The 19,681-nt window shown below is 47.5% G+C and overlaps 1 protein-coding gene across 2 annotated transcripts in view; it reads left to right on the forward strand.

Moving 5' to 3' along the window:
* The window catches only part of PDPK1 (3-phosphoinositide dependent protein kinase 1), an 80,483-nt gene that overhangs the window by 24,673 nt on the left and 36,129 nt on the right, over positions 1-19,681 (forward strand). The window contains exons 2-5 of one of the 2 annotated variants that reach the window (XM_059896789.1): positions 2,483-2,644; positions 11,760-12,026; positions 15,016-15,058; positions 15,323-15,460. In XM_059896789.1, the coding sequence (XP_059752772.1) occupies positions 11,817-12,026; positions 15,016-15,058; positions 15,323-15,460 (391 nt within the window). In that variant the 5' untranslated portion in view covers positions 2,483-2,644; positions 11,760-11,816. The remainder of the gene's footprint in view (positions 1-2,482; positions 2,645-11,759; positions 12,027-15,015; positions 15,059-15,322; positions 15,461-19,681) is intronic. The other variant, XM_059896788.1, reaches the window with a different exon arrangement.

Consider the following 19,681-nt stretch of genomic DNA (forward strand, 5'->3'; position numbering starts at 1 on the left):
GTGGTCTGGTGTCCAGCGTCTTCCAGCCCAGGTCTGATGAGGGACAGTACAGCCAGGGTTAGGCTGGCATCCGACTCTGGTTCAGGAGGCACCAGGACTCTTATGGGAAGTCCCATTGCTCAGGCTTCCACCCTTGTGGTTTGAGGTGCCCAGAAGTGACCCCAGGAGGAGTGTTTCAGGGACCCTGAGGTCCTGCCTGGCATCCAGAGGTTCTGTCTGGAGGTGGCCCGTCCAGAGGGCCAAGCTGGACTGTTGTGAGTCTAGAGCTGCTCCTGCCTCTGGGCTTTCTCATTGCCCAGTCCTCTCCTGGGAAGGCTTTCCCCACCTCCTCGGGTCTTTGTTCAGATGTCACCTTCCTAGTAAGGGCTTCTCTGATTATTTAAGTTTGTACCACTCCCATCTTCCTTCCCTGCTGTATTTTTCTCACAGTTATTTATCACCATTTGACACACTGTAGATTTTACCTGGTTTTTGTTTTTTGGGGGGAGTCTGTCTGCTCCTACTAGAATGTGGGCTTCTTGAGGGCATGGGCTCAGTTTTGTTTTTTGCTGTATCTTCAGTGTCTAGAACAGTGCATGGCACACAGTAGGTGCTCAGTGAATATTTGTTGATGAAGTGGATAAAACAGTGTGGTCTTGAGGGTACTGCATTTACCTTAAATCACTGAAGCTGCTATGAACTGCTGGTGGTGGCCCTGCCGTTTCTTATAAAGCATGTGGTGGAAAAGCAGGTATGTGTGTATGTCTGTCTGTATTACATCATCTGTTATTGCCATTTCAAAAATCCGGAGTTCATTCTACACTTCACTTGGATGTTGATTTCAGAATGACTGTTTTTTCCTTCTGACTCATAAAGGCTGCTGAATCTGAATTTTGAATCTGAAACATTAGGGGAAAGTGAAATTTTGAAACACGTGATGCATGATTAGCTATTATTATATTTCATATTCTGTATATGAGTATTCCCCTTCCTGCCACTGCAGCACATCTAAGCCGCTGTCACCCTCCCCTGGACCTGCTGCAGCCCTCTGGCCGCTCCCCCCTACCCCCCCAGCACCCTCTCCCAGCCCCTCCCCAACCCATGCTCCGGCCTCACAGCACTCATCCACTTCTGCCATGGCTGCCCTCACAGCTTTAATTTGCTAGTTCTGTAAATGATACTGGGTCTGTCACTCTGTTGGGATGTAGCTTCCTAGGGGTAGGGACCACGTCTGCCTTACAGCCAAGTCCCTGGACCGTCGCTAGCACAGCAGCCATGTTTGTCGAGTAACTGGGTTAAAAATGTAGTTAATTTACCTTTTTTGAGAAACACTGATGAGCAAAATGAGTGCATATATTTTTATGACATAACAGAAAAGCATGGCTTTGGAGAACAGGGTGTACTTTACAAAAGTCACTTCACATCTAGTCACTCCAGAGCTGTCTGTGCTAGTGAGTTAAAGGTCTTGGCGCTCCCCTTGACCCTCCTGGGACTGTGTGCACTGCGCTGCGGGATGCGCTATAAGCTGTGGCAAACAGCAAAATGTGCCTGCTGTGTGTGGCGGGGATGAAGGGGCGGAGAGGTTCCTGGGGGCAGTGGCGGAGTCCTGGGCATTTGAGGTGGAGGGGGATGGTGGTTGTGCTCTGGGGGTGAGGCCGGCTGGTATATGTGTGTAGACATACAACATTCTCTCCCTGCCCCCTCTCAGCCTGGCCCCAGGGTCACGTTTCCCCCTGCCAGCATCTGCAGAGCACACACACTGTTTCTCTCCTCTGACTGTAGTCAAGCTTTTTACTTCAGTGCCCACCAAACTGAAGTGGGCATGGTTTAGCTCAGGCTCCAGAACATTCTACACCTGTCCAGAGCATGCTGACAGTTTCAGCCAGCTGCCGATGACAAAGAAAGACGGCTTACTAGTTTATGTTAATTTATACTAAGGTGGTGTGTATCCCTTAAAGAGAGGCTTATCAGCTGCCTTCAAACCTCTCATTGAAGTTGTGCTTTTGGGCTGGATGAACTTGCCAGGCATCTTGTAAAAGTAAGAGTTGGCATCAGGTGCATTAATGTTTACAGATGGGAAAATCCTGTGCTCCAACCTTTACCTTGTGACAGGTTCTGGGAAGTATACAGGTGGCCTGGGCATTTTCTGTGGCGCTTATCATGGACGGGTGTCAGGGAGGACGTGAGCAGGTTTTATCCAGCACGATGCTCTACCTCCTACCTTGTCATTGCCCAGCCAGATGCTGCTCGGTGTCATAGGTCTGGAGGCAGGTCCAGCTCTGTTGAGACAGCATGTTGATTTTCAGCGCACCTCGTGGTTGATTTCTGCATGTCCACCAGAAATGGACAGAGTTGCGAGCCGAGGGCTGCCGCCTGGTTGGTACCTGTGTGTGGGGTCGGTCCAGCTGAGGTCAGGAGCAAACCTGTATTTTCTAAGGGACAGTGCTCTCCTTTGAGGACCTGTTCTGGAGACCTTTTTTTTTTCTTTTTTTAATAACCATAGAAACTACTTTGATGAAAAGGAAAGAAAGCTCTCAGAAACATGTACTTGTCAACCAGTGTTTCATTAGACGTACCTTTTACTGTCTTTGGAGACCACTCTCCGTGGGCTGGACGCGTGTTCAGTTATCATTATGGAAGTTGGAGCTGAAGACCGCTTTCCTCGGTAAGTGTTCCTGAAGCCAGCATAAGAATTCTTCACTGTGCTGGGCCTTCCCAGGGTGTTTGACATCAGGGTCATCTGTCCCTGGAGTAGCCAGTTTGATGGTGGTTGTCACGCCAGGTCTTGCTTTCCGTGGCTGTGGATGCCTGCTGCCTGCAGGCCCTGCCTCCTCATCCTTGCTGCTCTTGGATGTCACTTCCAGCACCTCCCCTCCCAGAGTTGAGCTTCTGCCCTCCGTGAAGAAGCAGTGGGTTGTCCCTCGCCTGTGCCAGAAACCTTCATGTGACACATACGTTGGTGCCTTTGCTAGAATTGTCATTGGGTCCAGAAGCATGTCTATGTAAAATTACATTTTTCCAGGTCCATGAGTCACCTCATCACGTTTTGTTATTTAAAAACTTCATGTTTGGGCTTCCCTGGTGGCGCAGTGGTTGAGAATCTGCCTGCTAATGCAGGGAACACGGGTTCGAGCCCTGGTCTGGGAAGATCCCACATGCCGCGGAGCAACTAGGCCCATGAGCCACAACTACTGAGCCTGCGTGTCTGGAGCCTGTGCTCCGCAAGAAGAGAGGCCACGATAGTGAGAGGCCCGCGCACCGCGATGAAGAGTGGCCCCCGCTTGCCACAACTAGAGAAAGCCCTTGCACAGAAATGGAAGACCCAACACAGCCAGAAATAAATAAATAAACAAATGTGGGGTTTAAAAAAAAAAAACAAAAAACTTCATGTTTGAGATTTTATTCAGTAGTTCACTTGTCAGTTTTGAATTAAAAGCAACATTTGCCACTGTTCTGTGCATCTCCGGTTGTCTCCTTGAGCCTCACTTGGCAGGAGGCTGGGTGCACAGGTGAACTTAGATGAGGTCGATAAACAGGCCTACACTGGTGGGACAGGTGCGGTGGGGGTGGGGCATGACAGAGACAGGCGGTGCTCTCCCCTCCCCTATCCCGTTGGGCAGTGATGGCCCCCGGTGGGCCTGCGACCAGGCCAGTTGGAAGCAGTGCTGTAGTGCCTGGGACGGCGCTGTGTGAAGTGCTGGCTCTTTCTGCTTCCCCTGTCTCGTGTGTGTCCCTTTGGGTCACACAGTCCTGCTGCTCCTCAGTCCCGGGCCTGAGGGTCTGCACTTGGAATGACCCTGCAGGCCCAGGGAGTGCTTACCCCTTGGCTGTGTCTGGGAACCCTGTGAGGTTCTCGGTGCTCCCTGGGCACAGCTCTCGGTCATTGTGCATCTGGCCTGGCTGGTGAGGACAGTCCAGGCCTATCTTGGTTCTTGATGGACCTCAGCCTGGTGACTGTGACCTCTTCCTCACTTACCACTGCCTTCGAGGACAGAAAGTTCCAGCTAATCTCCATGGGAAGTTATTGAATTTGATTACACTTCTGTTAAGATTGTATGCTTTGTTTATAGGGACAAATTATTAAGGTACTGACTGACCAGAGAGCTTGGTCCAGCCCTTGGTACCTCTCATGAGATAGAGTGTTTATGAAATGCATAAGGCACGCTTGACTTATTGCGACCCATAGAGCATTCAAGAAAACAGCAGTTTGCCGTAACTAAATGGTGCGCCTTGGACTCCCATTCCAGCTAGAGAGCCTATACTGCTGGTCATGTTTGTGCTGTGTGCCACATTTAAAAAGTCAGATTCTCTTAGATATTTTTTACAAAGCCAATTAGTCATATTCTCCTAGTATTTCACTGACACTGTGCCTTGGGTTAATTCCTTCATATTTGTATACCTTACCTGAAGTGATAATGATCTTGACAGACCGATAAGTAAAAGAAGCTTGCCCTCTCCCAGCTGTGGTGCAGCTCCAGAGTTGGTGGTGGCTCCTTGGTTGGGAGCTGGCATGTGGTGTGTCTTCTGGGGTGACCCTGCCTGAGCTGGCCTTCCGGGGGCTGGCCTGCCGTGTGGAGCCGAGGTTTATATGGCCTTTCGGGGACTGCCCAGACTCCTGCCTGTTCTTGCCATCTGCTGCCTCACTTCTCCACCTCCGTGCTCATCATGTTTGGGTCACAGGATGTTCCGTCTAGATTTGTTTTTTACTTATCTTAAGATGAGCGTCTCTGTCTCCATCAACTTTTCTCTTGTGGTTGAGCTGTCACCCTCTGCAAACCATTGGTTACTGTGTGCTCACCTGTCTTGCCTGTTCTTGGTGCACTTTCTACAGGCTTATTCATAGTTCTCTGAAGTCTCCCTTCCCTATTTTTTTAAAAAATTATTTATTTATTTATTTATATTTATTTTTGGCTGTGTTGGGTCTTCCGTTTCTGTGCAAGGGCTTTCTCTAGTTGCAGCGAGCGGGGGCCACTCTTCATCGCAGTGCGCGGGCCTCTCACTGTCGCGGCCTCTCTTGTTGTGGAGCACAAGCTCCAGACGCGCAGGCTCAGTAGTAGTTGTGGCTCACGGGCCCAGTTGCTCCGCGGCATGTGGGATCCTCCCAGACCAGGGCTCGAACCCGTGTCCCCTGCATTGGCAGGCAGATTCTCAACCACTGCGCCACCAGGGAAGCCCCTCCCTTTCCTATTTTAATGGCGAGAGAAAATTTTTATCCTGTATGAACAAACATATACACAGTATAAGAAACAGCTTTGTATGGCCACAGTCCCTTAGCTATTTAAATTTATAATATTAAGTGTTCAGTTGTTTTCAATCTGCTTTTATGTTGCCATGTTGATATACTTATCACCTTGTGTATTGTTGCAGACTCAAGATTTTTCCCAGTTTCAGCTCATTCTAATTAACTGTACTTATGTTTTCAGGGTCACAACATGGCCAGTAACGGCCCCTACAGGCTAGCTTTCCTGCCTTTTCCTCCTACCACAGACAGCCTCCTTTTCAGATGTAGCAAGGGATTCCAGGCCCGTGTTGATTGTCTTATTCCTGTTCCAAGATGTGGAGTCAAGTGCTCTCCTGGATTCTTTTTTTTTTTTAATATCTTTAGTACTCAATTGTACCTTTTTTTTTTTTTTTAAATGAGTAATGGGGTGTTTTTGTTTTTTGTTTTTTTCCTTTTTTTGGCTGCGTTGGGTCTTCGTTGCTGTGGGCAGGCTTTCTCTAGTTGTGGTGAGCAGGGGCTACTCTTCGTTGTGGTGTGCGAGCTTCTCATTGCGGTGGCTTCTCTTGTCGCAGAGCACGGGCTCTAGTCCTGCGGACTCAGTAGTTGTGGCTCACAGGCTCTAGAGCACAGGCTCAGTAGTTGTGATGCACAGGTTTAGTTGCTCCGTGGCATGTGGGATGTTCCTGGACCAGGGCTCGAACCCGTATCCCCTGCATTGGCAGGTGGATTCTTAACCACTGTGCCACCAGGGAAGTCCTCTCCTGGATTCTTTTAATGGGCAGTACTATTAGAAGCAAATCTGGGTACTCCGAGTTTATTTCATGTTGTTCTACAACAGTCTGGTGATGAGTAGGCTAATGATGTCACTGCTAGAACAATTTAGACTCAGACTGCAAAAGAGTTTTTTTTTTAATGGTTGTGGGCACAACTTTTATGTATTTCTGATTTAACTTTGACATTCTCCTTTCTTAATGTCCATCTGAATATTCAACTGTATATCTATCCACTTTAGTATTTTTGTGTATCTCACCAACAACTGTTGTGTTGTCGCCTTGTTGGCAAATTACCATATTGCTTTCCAAAAACGTTTTAACAGCAGCACGGGTTTATGGTGCCAGCCACAGTTGTATGAGTATACTTGCTTTATCACAGTCTTGCCAGCATTTGGTGTCTCTGTGTGTTGCCCACATACTTAATCATAATTCTTATCTATTAATTCAACCCCCCAGCCTCCTCCTGTAATTAAAAATGTACAGCACTATCTCCGGTGCTTTAACTTTCTTTGAATACAACACACATTTTCGGCTCTTAGTTACTTGTTTTTTTTTTTTTTTAACATCTTTATTGGAGTATAATTGCTTTACAATGGTGTGTTGGTTTCTGCTTTATAACAAAGTGAATCAGCTGTACATATACATATATCCCCATATCTCTTCCCTCTTGCGTCTCCCTCCTTCCCTCCCACCCCTCTAGGTGGTCACAAAGCACGGAGCTGATCTCCCTGTGCTATGCGGCTGCTTCCCACTAGCTATCGGTTTTACATTTGGTAGTGTATATATGTCCATGCCACTCTCTCACTTTGTCCCAGTTTACCGTTCCCCCTCCCTGTGTCCTCAAGTCCATTCTCTAATAGGTCTGCGTCTTTATTCCCATCCTGCCCCTGGGTTCTTCATGACCCTTTTTTTTTTTTTAGATTCCATATATATGTGTTAGCATACAGTATTTGTTTTTCTCTTTCTGACTTACTTCACTCCGTATGACAGATTCTAGGTCCATCCACCTCACTACAAATAACTCAGTTTCGTTTCTTTTTATGGTTGAGTAATATTCCATTGTATATATGTGCCACATCTTCTTTATCCATTCATCTGTCGATGGACACTTAGGTTGCTTCCATGTCCTGGCTATTGTAAATAGAGTTGCAATGAACATTGTGGTACATGACTCTTTTTGAACCATGGTTTTCTCAGGGTATATGCCCAGTAGCGGAATTGCTGGGTTATATAGTAGTTCTATTTTTAGTTTTTTAAGGAACCTCCATACTGTTCTCCATAGTGGCTGTATCAATTTACATTCCCACCAACAGTGCAAGAGGGTTCCCTTTTCTCCACACCCTCTCCAGCATTTATTGTTTGTAGATTTTTTGATTATGGCCATTCTGACTGATGTGAGATGATATCTCATTGTAGTTTTGATTTGCATTTCTCTAATGATTAATGTTGTTGAGCATTCTTTCATCTGTTTGTTGGCAATCTGTATATCTTTGGAGAAATGTCTATTTAGGTCTTCTGCCCATTTTTGGATTGGGTTGTTTGTTTTTTTGATATTGAGCTGCATGAGCTGCTTGTAAATTTTGGAGATTAATCCTTTGTCAGTTGCTTCATTTGCAAATATTTTCTCCCATTCTGAGGGTTGTCTTTTCCTCTTTTTTTTTTTTAATTAATTAATTTATTTTTATTTATGGCTGTGTTGGGTCTTCGTTTCTGTGCGAGGGCTTTCTCTAGTTGTGGCGAGCGGGGGCCACTCTTCATCACGGTGCGCGGACCTCTCACTGTCGTGGCCTCTCTTGTTGCGGAGCACAAGCTCCAGACGCGCAGGCTCAGTAGTTGTGGCTCACGGGCCTAGTTGCTCCGTGGCATGTGGGATCTTCCCAGACCAGGGCTCGAACCCGTGTCCCCTGCATTGGCAGGCAGATTCTCAGCCACTGCGCCACCAGGGAAGCCCTGTCTTTTCCTCTTGTTTATGGTTTCCTTTGCTGTGCAAAAGCTTTTAAGTTTCATTAGGTCCCATTTGTTTATTTTTGTTTTTATTTCCATTTCTCTAGGAGGTGGGTCAAAAAGGATCTTGCTGTGATTTATGTCATAGAGTGTTCTGCCTATGTTTTCCTCTAAGAATTTCGATAGTGTCTGGCCTTACATTTAGGTCTTTAATCCATTTTGAGTTTTTTTTTGTGTATGGTGTTAGGGAGTGTTCTAATTTCATTCTTTTACATGTAGCTGTCCAGTTTTCCCAGCACCACTTATTGAAGAGGCTGTCTTTTCTCCATTGTATATTCTTGTCTCCTTTATCAAAGATAAGGTGACCACATGTGCGTGAGTTTATCTCTGGGCTTTCTATCCTGTTCCATTGATCTATATTTCTGTTTTTGTGCCAGTACCATACTGTCTTGATTACTGTAGCTTTGTAGTATAGTCTGAAGTCAGGGAGCCTGATTCCTCCAGCTCCGTTTTTCTTTCTCAAGATTGCTTTGGCTATTCGGGATCTTTTGTGTTTCCATACAAATTGTGAAATTTTTTGTTCTAGTTCTGTGAGAAATGCCATTGATAGTTTGGTAAGGATTGCATTGAATCTGTAGATTGCTTTGGGTAGTATAGTCATTTTCACAATGTTGATTTTTCCAATCCAAGGACATGATGTATCTCTCCATCTAGTTACTTGAGTTTTTTTGGTGTCTATCCTTTGTGCATTTCTTCGTTAAAAAAAGTCTTTAGGATTTACAGATTTGAATGAGATCTTATATATAAATTAATGGGGTCATATATGATATAGCTATTTTTATAACAGTTTATTGAGATATAATTCATATACCATACAATTCACCCATTTACAGTGTATTTCAGTGGCTTTTAGTGTATTCATGAGGTTGTATATCCCCATCCAATTCCAGGACATCCTCATCATTCCAAAGACAAACCCATTAGCAGTCACTCCCCATTCTCCCCTCCAGCCCCTGACAACCACTAATTTTTCTTCCTCTACGGATTTGCCTATTCTGGACATTTCATATAAATGGAATCATACAGTATGGGGCTTTTGTGTCTGGCCTTTTTCACATAGCATAATGTTTTGCATGTTCATTTGTTTTTTAGAATGTGTCAGTATTTCCTTTTTATGGCTGAATATTCAATTTTATAGCTAGATTACATTTTGTTTATCCATTTATCCATTGATTGTCATTTGCGTTGTTTCCACCTTTTAGTTGTTATGTATAATGCTGCTATGAACATGCTTGTACAAGATTTGTGTGGACCTATGTTTTCATTTCTAGGAGTGGAATTGCAGGGTTATGTGATACCTGTTTCCTTTTGAGGAACTGTTGTAATGTTTTTCAACGTGGTTGCACCATTTGACATTCCTACCACCAATATGACGGTTCCGATTTCTCTACGTCTTCATCAGCACTTGTTATTATCTTTTTGATTCTAGCCATTCTGGTATGTGTGAAATGGAATCCAATTGTGGCTTTGATTTGCATTTCCATAGTAACTAATGATGTTGAGCATCTTTTCATGTACTTATTGGCCATTTGTATGTCTTTTTTTGAGAAATGTTTATTCAGATTTGTTGCCTATTTTTTAACTGTGTGGTTTTTGTTTTTTTATAATTTAGTTGTAAGAGTTCTTTATATAGTCTGAATACAAGTCCCTTATCAGATATATGATTTGCAAATATTTTCTCCCTTAATTGGGTTGTCCTTTCACTTTGTTGGTGGTGCCTTTGAAGCACAAAAGTTTTTAAATTTTGATGAAGTCCCTTTGAACTGTTTTTTTCTTTTGTTCCTGTGCTTTCGGTTTCATATCTAAGAAACCATTGCCAAGATCATAAAGATTTACTCCTACATTTTCTTCTGAGAGTTTTCTAGTTTTATTTCTTACATGTAGATTTTTGATCCATTTGAGTTAAATTTTGTTGTGGGAAAGGCATCCAACTTCATTCTTCTGCATGTAGATATCCAGTTGTCCCAGCATCATTTGTTGAAAAGACTGTCCTTTCCCATTGAAGGGTCTTGACACTCTTGTCAAAAATCGATTGGCCGTAGACATACGGGTTTATTCCTGGACTCTGTTCCAGTCCCCCATGTGTGTATCCTTATGCCAGTACCTCATTGTTTTCTTTCTTTCTTTCTTTCCTTTTCTTTCCTTTCCTTTCCTTTCCTCTTTATCTATCTTATCTATTTATGGCTGCGTTGGGTCTTCGTTGCTGCGTGGCCTTTCTCTAGTTGTGACAAGCAGGGGCTACTCTTCGTTGCTGTGTGCGGACTTCTCATTGCGGTGGCTTCTCTTGTTGCGGAGCACAGGCTCTAGGCACGTGGGCTTCAGTAGTTGTGGCACGCAGGCTCAGTAGTTGCGGTGCACGGACTTAGTTGCTCTGTGGCATGTGGGATCTTCCCGGACCAGGGCTTGAACCCGTGTCCCCTGCATTGGCAAGCGGATTCTTAACCACTGTGCCACCAGGGAAGACCTGCACTATCTTGATTATTATAGCTTTGTAATGAATTTGGAAATTAGGTAGTGTGAGTCCTCCAGTGTTCTTTTTTGAGATTGTTTGGCTATTCTGGGTTTCTTGAATTTCCATATGAATTTTAGGATCATCTTGTCGATTTCTGCAAGGAAGCCAGCTTCTTTTAATAGCGATTGCATTGAAAAAATTTAAAAACTTGTTAGGTTTTTGAATTTGTTTAAATAACTAAAAAACATAATTCTTTAATTTGTTTAGAGGTAAGTTTGGTGTGTAGTGAGCAGTTGGGCTCTAAATCAGTTATTTTTCAAATTGTTAAGCAGTTATTCCACTACTGTCTTTTTTTTTGAGCAGCTTATTTCTTATCAACTATATCTTTTATGTATAGTTGGCAATTCTTGGGCTCTTTTTTCCATTAAGTTATACTTCTGTGTTCCAGGATTGCTAGGTTAAAATTCTATTTAGTTGTGGGATATAGTTATTTATTTATTTGTTTGTTTGTTTATTTCTGCTTTGGATCTTCGTTGCCACGTGTGGGCTTTCTCTAGTTGTGGTGAGCGGGGGCTACTCTTCGTTGTGGTACGCGGGCTTGTCATTGCAGTGGCTTCTCTTGTTGTGGAGCATGGGCTCTAGGTGTGTGGGCTTCAGTAGTTGTGGCTCGCCTGCTCTGTAGTTGCTGCTCACAGGCTCTAGAGCGCAGACTCAGTAGTTGTGGCGCACGGGCTTAGTTGCTCCGTGGCATATGGGATCTTCTCGGACCAGGGATCTAACCCGTGTCCCCTGCATTGGCAGGCAGATTCTTAACCATTGCGCCACCAGGGAAGTCTGGGTTACAGTCTTAAGCTAGTCTGTTTGTTCAAACCCTGAGTGCCTTCTGTGTGTCTAGCCTTATATTAAATGTGAGTGGGTGAGCAGGGGAGGGGTTCTGGGATGGGAGACACCGTGGTCACAGGGTTGGACCAGCTTTCTCTGTGGACAGGGCCACAGATGATGTTTAGGCCAGGCAGTGTGATGGGAAGGCCAGCTGGCCATGGTTGGGTGGGGGTGGGGGAGGTGTTGGAGAATTACGCAGTGCTGAGGGAGAGGGTGAGGGCAGGTAGGTTCTGGGTGGTGGGGTCCGTGGGCACGCAGGACAGGGCAGGGTGGGATTTGAGCGGGGAAGGGACTTGAGAGAGGAGGGCAGTGGCCCAAACTGCATGGCAGAACATCAGATGGCGTGCCCTGTGCTTGGTGGTGTTTCAACGATGTCAACACTTTAGTTTATACGTTTAGGAAGGGTGAGCCACTTTGAATCTTACCTCTTTTTTCCTGTGCCCACCAGTATGACACCGTTCCTATTCAGTCCAGCGTGGTATTATGTTCCTGCCCGTCCCCATCAATGGTGAGGACCCAGACTGAGTCCAGCACGGCCCCTGGCGTTCCCAGCTGTGGTAGCAGGCAGGGCCCCACCATGGACAGCACCGCGGCCGAATCCCGGCCAAGTGCCAACTCGCTGCAACACGCCACACAGCCGCCACCACAGCCTCGGAAGAAACGGCCAGAAGACTTTAAATTTGGGAAAATTCTTGGTGAAGGCTCTTTTTCAACAGTGAGTATAAGCTGCTGCTGTTTATCGAATGAGGGTGTTTTCCTTGGGAATACTGGCCTTCCTCGGGACTTGGAGCTGGGGGACTAAGACACCACAGTGGTGTTCTACCCCAGAGGAGGGTCTCAAACCCTTGGGGATTCCTCTCCTGTTGTGAAGGTGACTTGGGGCTGGCTACCACCAGGCAGATCATGTGGTTTAAATATCTAGCTCATGATTTTGTAGGGGAAAGCTTTAAAAGGCATTTCATGATCTTATTTTTAATTTTCTCAAAAAATGCAGTTAGATTGTATTCTAACCAGGCGTCAGCAAGTTACATTTCATATCATTGTGTCCTGTTAGCAAGGCCCTGGGAAGCTTTCCTGTTCCTTAGAGTAAACATTAGTGTTGGTGTATCTCTTCATAGTTTTGGGTAAACATTTAACGACCTTTGTTATTTCTCTGTTATTTTTAAAATATAAAACAGTACACCATTGACATTTGCTAGCTTCCAGATTTTTGTGTCCTCAGTTTCATGGACAGAATTACTATCACAGCACTGTCACGTCACACTCAGGGTAATTCTTTTTGTTACCTGAGAGAGTTTTACCTATCTTGTGGTATTTTTCCTCTTAAAGCAAAGATATGAAGGTTCAGAGCTGCCCTTTGCTGAGTTGGAGGCCTCATGTGGCTATGGCTGGGCCAGAGGCTTGCTGCAGGCTCGGGAAGGCCAGAGCCCCTGTCCCCTGGCCAGGGCGCGCAGTCTTAGTCCGTGCCTTCAGAAGAGACAGATCCTTGCCGCCGTGGTCTCTGAGCTGGGCCCAGCATGAGCTGCAGCTCCTCACGCCAGCAGGGTTCCTGAATAATGAGACTTTCTTGCCTGGCCTTTGTGAAGAAACCTCGTGTGAAATTTGTTTTCCTTTTCTTTTTTTCCATTTATGAAATATTTCAAAATACAAAGAACATGACATACTGGGGCTCACCCATGTTCCCAACATCATTTTAAGTGTTAACTTTTGCTCCTTTTACATTTTTAATTTAGATTTTTTTATTGGCAGTTTTTAAGTTAATGAAAGAATTGGGCCCTCATGATAAAAACCTTCAACTTTGAGGATAATCCCCAGTAGGTCTGGTACTCACAGGTCCTTTCAGAAAGAAAAAACTATTTTGAAAAGAATCTGGGGTGTTCTGCACAGTTACTTACACGAGTCCAGTAAAAGAAGAAGTGTTCTCTCTCCTTTTCTCAGCTGTACTTCATTGAACATTTATATTGACTGGAATATGAGGATGTATTTATGAAATTCCCCTGTGTCCCTGGGTTTCTACCGTGGGTAAAAGTAGGTGCCATCTGTTCTGGGTGACAGACTCCTGATGTAGAAAAGCCCCAGCTGAGATTCTTGTCATCCCTGCGCCAGGGTGGTGCCCAGGAAAGTGCTGTGAGCCTGGAGCCTCCTTTCTGGTACTGTTTGGAATCCTGCAGCCTTGGGTCTCAAATTATATGTGCTACCCTCAGTTCCTTCTCACCATTCCTGAAATAGAGACAACTTAAAATGAGGTTTCCAGGGGAGGCAGCTCCCAGGCTGGATCCCCAGGCAGGACCTTCATGTGATGGAGCCTGCGCTGGAGAGGGGGAAGCCTGGTCCACTGCCGCCAGCTACCTGAGGGTGATCCTGACGTCTCCTGCCCCTGCAGTTGGCCCGGGCCGTGTGGAGGGACATAAGGAAACTGCATAGAATATGCAGAGTTCACACAACAAAAAGATGACATAAATATCTTCTTCAGATAGGATTCCATTAAATATTAGTACTCAGTGTTTTTCTTCCTTTTTCCTACTTACGTAGCTAGTGCATGCTGCTGTGAAGAAATTTAGCGTTACATCGGTACATAACCTAGAGAAGGCCAGCCCTTCCCCAGCCCACTCTCCTGGACTCACCAGCGCCTGAGAACAGTCCACACAGGTTCCTTCCTCCACAGAGATCTTTAAGATCTTTCCACTTGAACACATATAATCCGACCTTGTTCTTCTTAAAAACTGCAGGGTTACACACAGTGCTTTTCCAGGGTCACTTCTGATGAACTTGGTGAAGAATTCCCTAACGGGATATAACTTACAACCAGGAGCCTCCAGAGGTCTTCCCGGAGGCTCTGGTATTTCCCGGGAGTCAGCAGGTTTTCATCTGCTCTCTGGTCCTCGGCTGTTTCCTGTAGGTGTCTCAGGAGAGGAATTTGCACCAGCTGGCGGTGGTGGGGACCACCCCAGCTCACTGCCAGACTGGGCTCATCAGGCATTTGGAAGTCGTTACTCAGGTTGTGCCCGGGGTGTGTTCGTGTAGAAAGTTCTTTTCAGTGTGTGTGAGGCCCCACTGGTGCTCTGTCCCCGAAGTCGAGTGTAAGACCGGGCTGTGCTGTGGAGAGGGCACAGGGGGTGGGGGGCGGGTGTATGTGTGTGACTGCACGCTGGAGGGAGGTGCTGTCTGCCGGCCGCGGTTCCTGTGCCCTCAGTAGCAGGGATGGGATTTACAGCATCTGAGAGTGGCATCAAGTGAAATGCAACTATTATTTGTAAAAGCCCAAATTCAGGGTGGCCTTTTGCAATGAACATGTACTGGGGACCTATCCATAGAGTTATTTTCTGAAGAAATTCCCAGTACCCACCTTGTGGAGATATTATTTGCTGCTTCTTCCTACTGTTTGTGTGAGGGTTATGCTGGTCGTAAGATGTTCCTGAATATATATTTCACTGCATGAGGGGGGACTGTTGGCATCTGATGAGGAACCTTCTGGAAACATTTGAGAGATACATGTGTTTCCTTTAACTATTAGAACACATTAACTTAGTCATTGACACTCAGCTATGTTTGTTAGCACAGGACCAAAAATATTTAAAATGTAATTTCGTGGTGGGGGCGGGGTAGCCTGTGTGGTTGGTTGCAGGGTGACTTGTGAGACTCAGTGCCCTGGTTACATTGGGTGTTTTTTTCTCTTCTTTTTCCCCCTTTTCTTCCCAAACCAGGTTGTCCTGGCCCGAGAACTGGCAACCTCAAGGGAATATGCTAGTAAGTAACTAACTCCAGCGAGCTAGGATGCTCCAGTGTCTAGGATGCAGGAACAGCGCACCTCTGGGTACGCGGCCACCTGGCTGCCCAGCCCCTGGAGGTTTCTGTGCTGATTTCAGGGGACAGGACACTGTTGGTCTTAGAGATCATAAATCTGGTGGGTGCGTTTTGTGAAAAACTTTAATTTTTATCTGTTACTTTATGAGTTGTGTCTTTAGTGTTTTCTTACCATTTCCAATTGTAGTAACTTGCTTCTCTCTTAAGTTAAAATTCTAGAGAAACGTCACATTATCAAAGAGAACAAAGTCCCGTATGTAACCAGAGAGAGAGACGTGATGTCGCGGCTGGATCACCCCTTCTTTGTTAAACTTTACTTCACATTTCAGGATGATGAAAAGCTCTGTATCCTTTGAACAGTCAAAGCCTTCTGATATCACGCCAGTGACCCCTTATCGTTTTGGAACCATGACCCCGTTTTTGTTTTCACAAGTAGCCCCTTCCCTGGAAGGGAAAAGGGTAGCTTATTCTAAATACAGACGAATTCACATCACTTTGCTTTGGGACCCCCTGGGATTGCTGACATTCACTGAAGTAGAACATTACTTCAAGGGAGATCATCACAGTCATATTTGAGGTTTTTTGTTGGTAAGCTTCATATCTAAAGGATCGTTATTTTAATGCTGTTCTTGCTAGACATTTATTTAAAGGCATGCCCTCATTCCTTTTTAATCAGCATCCTTGGAGTATCTGTCAGGTGTCAAATCCAGTGCTCAAAGCAGGGAAGTGAGAGAGAGGAAGAAGGATCTTGGGCATCCGGGGCTCCCGGGAGGTGGGCACCTTTCTGCCCTCTTTGGCCCTGGGTTGTGGGGTTTGGTTGGAAGGAACATCTTTCTCAGGCTCAGCTGCCAGGTAGAAAGTCTAGGGAGTGACCCACAGGAGCCCAACCCTTTCTTTCTGTATCCAGGACTTGTCCTCCCAAATACAGCCCCTCCCCAGGGCCCTCCAGCCTCCCCCACTCCCGCCCCTATGGATGTCTCTCTGATCATCCAGTGCCTGGCTTTCCAGGGCTGTGCACACTGCTTCTCCAGCTGCTTCTCCTGCAGGGACATCACACCCTGCTGATTCTTTGTTTTATTTCAGGGCATCTCATGTTCCCTGACTTCTCCTCTAATCCCTGGAGCACTTTTTTTCTTTCTTCTTTGCTCAGGGTTCAAGGAGACAGGGCACCGTGGCAGTCAGGGTGGGCCATATCTGTGTCGCGTCAGCTTGTCTCTGGGCCATTCATCATACAGCCAGGCCCGCCAGGTCTCCTCACTCCCCAGCCCCTCTCCTGCAGTTGTTCTTCCAAACCGGGACTCCCTCAGCCCCCGTTTGCCCAGAGACTCTGTCTTCAATCCCAGCAGCTGCTCTTAGCTTCTTCTCGACGAGGGAGGTTGAGCTGCCAAATGGAGTTGAGAGCTTGTTCAAGTGTAAACCTCAGTCTGTGCATCTGTTCTTTTCCTCCTGCCCTTAGGTCTCCAGAGCCCCTTCCCCTCACCCCACCACCTGCAAAGCTTGGCTTCCCCATCCCACCTGTGGGTGGGGGCCTGATCTTAATCCCCTTCCCTCCCCCTCTCTCCTCTCTCCACACATATTCTTCTGGGTTAAAACTTTGCTCGATCCTGTTTCCCCTTTAACACCATTTTCTGGCTCCTTCAACTGTCAGCTGAATGTTTCCTTTTGTTTATTGAGAAGTCCTGGTTGAGTGCCAGGTGATGGGAACATGCTGGTAAATGAGGTGAAGGCTCTGCGCTCATGGGGCTTGCATTTCTGCACAGGAGTTAGATATACACAGGTGATTAATGGCTGTGTGATAGACACTGAGGGAACAAGAGTAGTAAGGCCAGGTAGGAGTTGGTCGGTGGAGAGTTGGATCAGCTGTTTTAACTTGGTGGTCTGAGGAGACGACGTCAGCACGAGGCCTGGGCAGAGCAGGGGCAGGTGTGCGTATGTGTGGGGGGTACAAAAAGGCTGGGCAGGGGTCAGCTCCTTGGGCCTCGGAGTCCCGGCAAGAATTTTGGATTTTCTTCTAAGTGTGGCACAGAGTCCAGGAGGAGGGTCTGGAGCAGGGTAGCTGTTTGCTCTCACTCGGGCTGCTGCTGCAGGGAAGGCTCTTGTAAGTGAGCTGGGAGGATGGAGTCAAGCTGGCTTGTGGGTGTGGGGCCTCAGAGCTGGGTGCACAATGGTCCTGTAATTGATGCATCCGTTGATCCTTGCTACTTGAGGCCTGAGTGGGCTACTGGGTGGCTGCCTGCAGAGCCTGAGGAGTCAGGTTGGTGTGCAGATTGGTGGGGGGTGGGCTGGGGTGTCGGTGGGCCGGAGGGTGCCCAGCAGGGAAGAGTTCCAATGAGTGGAGAGAACAGAGTTCCAGGGGCCATGGACCAGATGGTTTCCGGTGGAGGGTGCTGGCTGCCCTGCCAGATAGTGCCAAGTGGTCAAGTAGCTGGGCCCTGGCCTGACCTGTGGATTGCTTCCCATGCAAAGTGTTGTTGAGAGTGGCAGTCTGGGGGTGGGGCGGAGGGCTCAATCGAGAGAGAGGCAAGGAAAGGCAAACAGAGTGGGTTTTTCCCAGTGGTTTCACCGTAAAGGGGAGCAGTAAAGTGGTCTAGTAGCCAAGAGCATGTGGAGCAGGGAGGGGGGTTCCTTGTTGGTTTGTTTTAGGTCTTTTAAAGTGTTTGCCTCTCCACCTGGCTTCAGCATCACCCCATGTCCCCGTCTGCTGTCACTGCTCATGCAGCAGCCATCAGTGACCTATCTGTTCTGTATCTCACCTCTGAGGCCACCTAGACCTCTTGCTCCTTGTGCTCCATGGCACCCATGTGATTGTGCTTCTCTTTGAGCCTGTGGGGCTCTCTGGCTGCCAGATTTCCTGGAGTCCCAGGCCTGGGCTTCCTACGGGGCCTGGGGAGAATAAGTCTTGTTGGTTGGGAGGCTCCAGCAGGTGACACACACTTGACTTCGTCTTCTCCCAAGGTCATGTTCAGTAGGATCAGGCACTCAGAGGCTAGATGAGTGAGCTCGCTGTCTGATTTCAGACGGGATTGGCCAGAGTAATGCAGGTGGAGGGGACTCTAGGTCTCTATCCAATGGTGTCTGTTGCTTTTGACATTTTAAGACAAATTTGAAAGCCTGTGGAGATTGCAAGGGCTCACTTACCTCTGACAGGAGCGAGACCTGGGGACTTCCGCTCCACTGAAAATCCTTTGTAGTATACAGTGTGTTGAAAGATAAAGAAAAGGAAACACTCTGCCTGAATAAAAGCCCCAGTGTGCACACTGTCCTCCTTTTAGCCATAATTTACACATTGGGGAGAGAGGGGAGCAGCTCCTCCAGCGACTACAGGGCTAATCACACTCTCAGGACAGGTGAGGCAGAGCCTGGTGACACCCCTGCAGCAGACTGAAAACAGGCAGGTAGATCCGTGAGGGGCCTCCTGGGCACTGGCAGCCTCTTTGCCCTCTGGAGGTACAGTTTGACCAGACTCAATCCCTGCTCCCCAGAGAGGGCTGAGCTCAGAGAAGCCCTCCCTCCCTCCTTAGGTGCAATGCAGGGCTGGGCACCGCAGCCAGCCAGCCAGGGTGCCTTTCCCTCCAGCAGGGATGAAGGCTGAGGGGTTTCAGAGGCTGTTGCTCTGCTAACCTGCGTTCTTCCTCCACCTCCCACCTGCCTGTCCTTGTGTGTCCTCTCTTGCAGCTTGGGGACAGGAACAGCACACTAGACCTCAGGAAGCTGGGCTCCAGTCCTGTCCCTCCTTGGCTTTGTGACCTTGAGTCAGTTGCTTAACCTCTCTGGGCTGGGTTCCTCTGCAAAGCGCAGGCGTTGGGCTCAGCAGGCTCTCAGGCTCTGCCACAGGCCTGATCTGTGCTCATTGTCCCAGGAATTCACTCGCTCCCTGTGAGAGAGCAGCCTCCTCTCACTGCCCTGGGGCCTTAGCTGTGCTGAGCGAGGTAGAAATGTTCTAGGGTGTGAAATGGACCACTGAGGTCTGAAAGAGTGTTTCTGGGGAATGAGGAATGTGTGTGGTCAGAGAGAACACGGGCTTGGAGCCATGATCCTCGACATGTCATGTTCAAAACCTGTCGGTCACTTAGCGCCACAGCCGAGCAGAGAACTAGAAGTGTCCCTTACACAGGAAACAGGAACTCAGGGAGTGGTCAGATAAGGGACAAAACCTGTGAAGCCAGAAGAGGCCCTGTGGCCATGGCCGAGCCTCTCACGTGGGCTGCTGGTTTCTGGGAGACTGTGCTCCTGAGTGGGGAGGCTCTGCGGCCGGTCCAGGTCCAGGCGGGGCCCCTGCTTGGGGTTGGGTGGGCCAGAGTCTGCAGGCTGCTGGTGAGGAGGCCACGGATACCAGCCTTCCCCGAGGAGGGATCAGAGCAAGGAGAGGAGGGAAGGGGCCCTGGCAGAGACCCTTTGCCTTCCCTAGAAGTAAGGTTGGTTTTGGGCTTCAGCTTCCTGTTAAACGTTGTTCTAGTTGGAAGGGCTTGGGAGGCCACAGGTGGGGCTCGATCACAGGCAGGTTCGAGCAGCTTCAGTTGGTGGCCTCTTCCCTCCTGGGCCGCAGCTTCAGGCATCTTCTTTGGT

Source organism: Balaenoptera ricei, chromosome 15 (genome assembly GCF_028023285.1).
Source record: "Balaenoptera ricei isolate mBalRic1 chromosome 15, mBalRic1.hap2, whole genome shotgun sequence".
In the NCBI taxonomy this organism is placed as follows: Eukaryota; Metazoa; Chordata; class Mammalia; order Artiodactyla; family Balaenopteridae; genus Balaenoptera; species Balaenoptera ricei.